Source organism: Sorghum bicolor, chromosome 10, assembly GCF_000003195.3.
Source record: "Sorghum bicolor cultivar BTx623 chromosome 10, Sorghum_bicolor_NCBIv3, whole genome shotgun sequence".
NCBI classification, from domain to species: domain Eukaryota; kingdom Viridiplantae; phylum Streptophyta; class Magnoliopsida; order Poales; family Poaceae; genus Sorghum; species Sorghum bicolor.
Window position 1 is genome coordinate 59,685,267 of NC_012879.2, and position 7,635 is coordinate 59,692,901.

Sequence of the window (7,635 nt, forward strand, 5' to 3'; positions counted from 1 at the left end):
GTTGGAAAGAGGGGTTGTCATGCAGTTGGAAAGAGGTGTTGTCCAGCAGCTTTCAAAATGATGCAGCAAGCTAGGGGAAAATTGTGGTGGTGAGATGAGAAGGGCACAAAAGGCGCAGAAGAATACTACGACGCCCCAACTGAATGTTTCAAAATGAAGCACGGAGCTAGAGGAAAATTGTGGTGGTGAGAGATGAGAGAGGCGCAAAAGGCCTAGAAGAATACTGGCGACCCAACTCAATGTTCAGAGTCGTCAAGAAAGAGTCGTCAAGAAAGTTCTATTCTAATCCGAGCACATTCAGCATAAGATCCATTCAACATTCAACAATGTCAATTACTCAATTGCCAGGTACAAAATTTTCAATCAAAGAGAATAATGTTCCCACGAACTCTGTTTACTGTCAGGTAAATTCTATAGGAACAAAACAAAAGACAAGTCCAGCAAGAAGATCCGCTACAGCACTATTGCACAAGAGCGCTCTACTGGTGTGGCTTCCTTACTGCTCACCCGGTGTAGTCTTAATGATATCAGAATCACCTGAAAACAGAATACAATTACTCTTCCTATCCATATTTTGATCAAAACATCAAATTGACCTGTGGTAGGGTGGAGCCATTACCAGGATCAATAATACTGAGGCAGCAGACACGGAAGTATTTTCCACAGGCTGTTCCCAGGTCAACATTGTCTGGAAAACAACAAATTGAAGTTAATTTCAGGACAATGTCACAAAAACAGTTAATTGCAAAGACAAACACAACCATGTCTCAAAACAAACGGTAGGAACCAACCATGCACATCATTCTTACAATGTAAATTCATATCATGGACATAGCCAGAAATATATTTCCAGGGGAGCCAATTAGTAATAATTTTGGGTTTATGGAAGACAAAATGATATTTTCAGTTGATATTGTTAATAAATAACTTAAGCATTAAGATGCATGGGGTGACATGGTCCTCAGCTCCATCACTGATTCTTGTGCTTTTCTGCAACTGGCTAGACATTACAAAAGAATATATTGATTAAAAGGTACCATGCCTACTGACAGTTGACAATTAAACATTTCACTAGATCATATGCAACATCAATTAAAAGAACCAAAAGTAAGGGATGCAAACTTACTTCCATGGAAGTGGTGGACTGTGACTTTAGCAAGCATAGCATAGTACTCAATTTCAGACTTCCGGAGCGGAGGACAGTTGTTAGCAATGATCACTAGCTTTGCTGTAAATCAATAGATTGATTTAGGAATATTACATGCTATATAACAAATGATATTGCACAAATTCTATAGTAAAAGGCAGACATTATAGTTTTGTATGTACTCACGTCTAAATTTAAATATATATTGTCATGTGGAAGGAACAGTTAGGCAAAGCAAAGAAGTTTACATTACACCATCTAATAAATAGACAGGAGATATTCAAAACACAACATAATCCAAAAAACACTATAAAGCAAAATTATAAATTTAAATTAGTAAGAAGATATCTCCACTCATGCCCAACCAGTGATACCACACACTAGTAACATATATGGACGACATGGGGATCACTATGGCGTTGACTCATACACAATGACCATCTAAATTCAGCCATTGGTAATCAGTTTTCAACGCAAAACTCAAATGCCAGCCACATATAAAAAATAACTATTCTAAATACATCAACATATGAAGAGTTTCAAATAACAATCAGAGGATCAGATTTCTGGCTTGGTTCTCTCAAATGAGAAATTGTAGCGCTCAGTATGTTCATTGTCGATCATCTGGGGAAAGGGTCATCATATCCTCTGAAGTGGACAACACAGTTAAGAGAACAAAAAAGCTCAAAAAGTGGCATAATTTTGATAAGGCGCAACAAAAAGATCACTACATGAATTCAGAATCATTTTTTCTACATAAATGAAGGATCAGAATTCTGGCTTGGTTTTCTCAAATGAGAAATTATAGCGCTCAGTATGTTCACTGTCGATCATCTGGGGAAAGGGTCATCATATCTTCTTGGGTATGCAAAACTCAGTTAAGAGAACAAAAAACAAAGAGACATAAATTTTGAAAAGAGGAAATGAAGGATCAGAATTCTGGCTTGGTTTTCTCAAATGAGAAATTATAGCGCTCAGTATGTTCACTGTCGATCATCTGGGGAAAGGGTCATCATATCCTCTTGGGTATGCAAAACTCAATTAAGAGAACAAAAAAATACAAAAAGAGACAAATTTTGAAAAGAGGCAACAAAAAAAGCACTTCACAAAAATCTGATTCAATTTTTCTGCATAAATAGAGGATCAGAATTCTGGCTTGGTTCTCAAATGAGAAATTATAGCGCTCAGTATGTTCACTGTCGATCATCTGGGGAAAGGGTCATCATATCCTCTTGGGTATGTAAAACTCAATTAAGAGAACAAAAAAATACAAAAAGAGACGCATATTTTGAAAAGAGGCAACAAAAAAAGCACTTCACAAAAAATCTGAATCAATTTTTCTGCACAAATAGAGGATCAGAATTCTGGCTTGGTTTTCTCAATGAGAAATTATAGCGCTCAGTATGTTCACTGTCGATCATCTGGGGAAAGGATCATCATATCCTCGACTTCGACTAACAACATTATGGTATAGAGGCGAAAAACATTCAGATAACATGTCCAGAAAATACGTTGTCCAGAGAATATTTTGGTGGGCGTCCATGTAGCCATAAAATTATAGTGGCTGAGGTCATGAACCCAAGGCCCTATTCTCCTTCTCTCAAAGTCATATTCCCATTGTGACATGTAAAAAATGTTCACTTCTGTTGTTTGTTCTCTTCAGTTGGAATAACAAAAGTTACAAGTAACTGTGCACAATCATAGATGCCCCCACCAGCTAGAAAACGATCATTAAGCCCACACGAACAAGCTAGTAAAACTAATGGTCATCACATCTATTCATAGAGTGGCCATTGCCAATTCTAATCTACATTCAGCAGTAAAGAACAACTAGACCATCCCACAGGATTAATCTACTATCTACGATCTAGAAACATAGGCACACATCCATAGGCACCGATTCACCGTTCTAAAGAGTTAATCTAGCAGCCTTACGCATGAAACAGAATAGCAAGGCCGAGCTTCCTTACACTTGGAGTTCCTGATGGTCCTGAGGACAGTCTTGTAGCCGAGCGTGTACTTGCCGCTCTTCATCACAAGCTGCAGCTTGTTGTTGATGTTGTCCGTAGACTTCTTCTGCAGAAAACCAACAAAGACGAAGAAAACAAAGCTTAGAACAGAAATTGCATGCCATACTGCCGCAGTGCCGCCCGGAAGACGTCAGCAGATCGACGGAAAAGGCGGGAGAAACGTGGGCTTGTGGTCGAGATACGGGGGATAGATGTGAGAGAGCGGGAGATAGGTACCGTCTTCTTTGCGGCCACCATGGTTGCGCCCCGAGGAGGAGTGACGGCGTCGAAGCGGGTTTGCGCGGCGGCGGCGGCGGCTCCTTCTCGGGGATGACTGCGAGGATGAAGGGTGGAGACGCTAGGGTATGCTCCTTTAATAGAGTAGAGAGCCTGAGGGTTTGCCCGCTGTGGGCTTTGTAGAATGGGCAGGAGTTCTTTGGGCCCAGCCGCAGAATATAGTTGCAGCTCCCTCTATCGACGGGCCTGTTGGGCTGCCCGCCAGGAATGCAGCTTATTTGCAGTCGGAGCAGCTGTAACTGTACAATGGTTGGTTTTGGCTGCAAAAAAGTTGCAATTCTTCTACTCAATAGATGTGTAGTCATAAATCATGCTAATGTTTGTTTATATCTAAATTTTTGTAGAAAAAACATACTTCACATGAGAGTCTCTAAAAAATTTTTGCCTGAATTTCACTAATTTTGATAATTTTGGAGGGTGACCGAAATTTTTTTAATAATGAAATTAAAACGCTGTTGTCCACTGCCATTCTTGCTCGCTTCCTTGAGCTGCCAGACACTTGAGAAGAGTCTCTTGCTGTGTATTTCGCATTCCTTTTAGATACATTTGGGACAGGTTTACCAGAGCCTGAAAGGGTCCAGTAAATTACCAATAATTCTTTCTTTCCTTTCTCGGTCAAGCTACTTCCTGTCTTGAATGGTCCTGCTGAATCTGTAGGGACAGTCATCACCATTGGTTTCTTTTTCAGAGGCGTGAAAAATGTTGATCCATCTGGAAGTTCTCTGCTTGCAAAGTAGCTTGGCGTATTCCGACCCTCTCAGAACTCAGAAGTGACTCAGTTTGATGCATCTGTTCATCAACTGCATTGCCTGCAAAGTTTGGGACGGTCACAGCAACAAGCTTAACTCTGTATTTTCAAGGCTCTTGATTGTTTATGCTGGACAAAAGTGTGAAAAAGGTATGGGGTTTACCAGTGCCGGTTTGCACTTAAGCAAACAATGAAGCATTACTTACATTCATTTTTACTGTTACAGCGCAGGATAAAACCGGTATTCTTTTCGCCTTTGTACGTAGTCAGGCTTATGGTTAAGGCAAGACTCTGTATCAGGGATAAATATAAGAAATTTTGAATCATGGACAGTGAGATGCATAATTGGATAATGAAGTACATCAACATTGTGGATTTCCTTTACGTTGCTTTCGTTCTGAGTCATATGTTAGGAACTTTGTGTGATAAGGTATTGCTGGAAACATTAGGTGTCTGGTTATGACTTTTGTGTAACTGGATCCAACTGTATGTAGCTTATGCAATCAGCTATCTATCAAGTGGTAGAGTGTGGACAACTTCTCATCTTCACTATTTATAATGCCAATTGTTTCTTTTCTTTTCTTTTTTTTTTACTCTGCTTCATAGTATCACATTATGCTGCTTAAATTCTGTATTTGTGCTAAAAGACTATATTCAAAGTAGGATCAAGCAATTATGATTCAATCCTGACAGATTGTAGATATTTGATGCACTACTAAAATTAGAAGATGAGCCAAGTGTAAATACTTGGTTGTCTCATGGATACTGAATTATGGGCTTCTTCCTGTTATTATGGGCTTCATCGTGCATAATCTATACAGGAAACACATGATCAAATCTTTTTCATAATAGCAGGTTCTCCATTCCTATACCAACACTCACCGAATCCTTACATACACGATCAGTTCATACATTTTGCTTGATCCTAATAATATGTTTCTTCTATATAGAACTAATAAACATATAAGAAATTTTGACAGATTTGTGATCATCATCAAGACGGTGGAACAACCAGCGAGCACGACAGGCAAAACCAGCGGCGTCGGCGCGGCGTGATCTCATTTGAGCTCCTCATCGTCCTCGCAGTCACTGAGCAAATCGTCAATGGCCTCGACATGGGTCATGCGCGCGGACGCCTGCTTGACCCAGCGCGCCATCTTGGCGGTCTCCCTGCTGACCTGCACCTGATCCTCCAGCGCCTTCCTGAGCCTGCGCTGCTGCTCCCTGAGCTCGGTGGCCATCCTCCTGTTCTCGTCGCCCCACTCGTCGGCGTCGACGCCGAGGACGTCGCCGGACCCGTGGTGGACCTTCTTCGTGGCCTTGGACGATGGCGTCCTCTCCAGCGGCTTCTTGGGGGAGAAGCCGAAGCAGCACGCCTGGCGCTGCGGCGGCGGCGAGGGGGAAGCGGAGGAGGAGGAATCCCTCCCCCGGTTCCGCTCCCGCAGCGTCGGCCGCCCCCGCGGCCCTGACCCGAACAGCCGCTCCAGGTCGTCGGCGCCGTCTTCGGCGTCGGCGTCGTGGACCGCGGGTGCGGGGGCCGGGTCACGAGCCTCACGCGGCGAGGACCCGCCGCACTTCGTCTCCGCGTCTCCCGGCAGCGGCGGCGGCGGAGGAGGATCTTCGTGGACCGCGGGGGCCAGGTGATGCTCAGGCGGAGCCGGAGCGGGAGGGTTGGGGTCGGGGAGAGCGGCGGCGGGCCCCGGTGCGGTGACGCTGCGGGTGAGGGTCCTGACGGGTGGCGGTGGCGCTGCGGCCGAGGGTAGGGACTTGAGCTTGCGGAAGCGGGCCTCGAGGGTGGACGGGAGCGCGGAGTCGTCGGCGAGGTGGGCCGTGTTGAGCTTGGCGATCTGCTCGAGCGCCACCAGGTCCGCCGCCTCCGCCAGGATGGCGTCCACCGCCGACAGCTTGCCGCCGGCGCCGCCCGAGTAGTAGTGCGCCATGTAGGCTGTGGGTGTGGATCGGGAGGGGGGGGGGAGAGTGGAGTGAGGAGCTAGGGTGAAAGTGCGGCGCGGATGTGTGGTGGTGATGGGAGAGCGAGGGGAGCGTCCGGCGGCGTCCGTCCGTTGCTTTCCTTTCCTTGTCACGCTCGGCGCGTGGCGGTGAAGAAGCTGCTAGACTGGCTGGTCCGGTCGCCGCATCGGATGCCTGCGCTTTTGACCGTTGTGTCGTGATGCGGTTGGTGGGGCCCAGAAGACGCCGCGGGCCGCGCGGCCTGCGTCAAAAGGTATTTGGTGACTGGGATGGGCCTCATCAAGGAATGAAGGCCCATAATGCGGTTCTAGGCTGGGCTTTGTGATTTGCAGGAAGTGTCTATCGTTGTTGGGCCGGGGATGATTAGATGGGGCCTTCCACCCGTTGCGCCCACGGGCCACGAGCCCACGACGTGCGAGGAGCGCGCGCTGTGGAAGCTGCTTGTGCTTGCACTGCCGTGATCTCTTGGGCTGATGAAGCTGGACAAGCACTGTCAGCCATTCAGGTCCGTCAAGCCCATCACCCGTAGCTGCCCTAAGCCTGCCTACAGCCTTCCCCATTGTTCAGCTACACTGCGTTTCCTTTCTCGTGCAACCTTGCACTTTTTCCGTATCGCGTTTGGCAACCTCTAGCTTGTGACAATGGGCCGTGATTCCTTCTTTCTTTCCCGAGCTCTGTGTCCCAGAAAAGCTCAATTTGGCGTATCTGCCATGGCAATAATCAATACTACTACAGTAGTACACCTCTAACTCTAAATATTTTTCTTACAAAGTGTTGTTTGTCGATTATGTCAGTGTCACCTATAGCCAGTCAACCAGAAGCTAGTTTGCGTGCAAAGCGTTGTTTGTTTACTATGGCCTTGTTTAGTTCCCAAAAATTTTCAAGATTCCCCATCACATCGAATCTTTGGTCGCATATATGGAGCATTAAATAAAGACAAAAATAAAAACTAATTACACGGTTTATCTGAAATTTGTGAGATGAATCTTTTGAGCCTAGTTACGCCGTGATTGGACAATGTTTGTCAAATAAAAACGAAAGTGCTACAGTAGCCAAAAAGCCAAAATTTTGCGAACTAAACAAGGCCTATGTCAATGTCACCGCTTCACAAGCATGACAGATGTGTGACGTACTGCTCCCACCTTTTAAAATAAACCTGACTTTTAAAATTATTCTAAGTTAAAATACTTTAAAATTAACGAACTTTATATGGAAAAGTACGATTATTCACTAAGTTATATAATGTAAAATTATTTTCTGATACATCTAATTGTATTAATTTACTTTCATGTACTAAATACGAGTGTTCTCTTATATAAATTCAGTCAAACTAAAAAAAAGCTTTATGCACCTATAAATCTAATTTATTTAGGTACAAAAGGAGTAATTAGAGAAAGTCATGATGTTGTTGCTTTTTCTCTTAAACAACTGTTTTGGGTAAAGTTGCTGCTCGGACGGCTCTT

General features: G+C 44.5%; 2 protein-coding genes across 2 annotated transcripts; both read right to left on the bottom strand.

Annotated features, from left to right (window-relative positions):
• On the bottom strand, positions 281–3,551 carry LOC8064975 (60S ribosomal protein L30). Its single transcript, XM_002438950.2, has 5 exons — positions 3,394–3,551; positions 3,118–3,223; positions 1,127–1,228; positions 620–688; positions 281–537 (listed from the first exon to the last, which is right to left on the bottom strand). The coding sequence occupies exons 1-5, from the start codon at positions 3,412–3,414 to the stop codon at positions 497–499; spliced, it is 339 nt and encodes a 112-aa protein (XP_002438995.1). The 5' UTR covers positions 3,415–3,551; the 3' UTR covers positions 281–496.
• On the bottom strand, positions 4,953–6,276 carry LOC8065607 (formin-like protein 3). The gene has a single exon (XM_002438951.2). It carries the CDS (start codon positions 6,139–6,141, stop codon positions 5,260–5,262), a length of 882 nt encoding a protein of 293 aa, XP_002438996.1. The 5' UTR covers positions 6,142–6,276; the 3' UTR covers positions 4,953–5,259.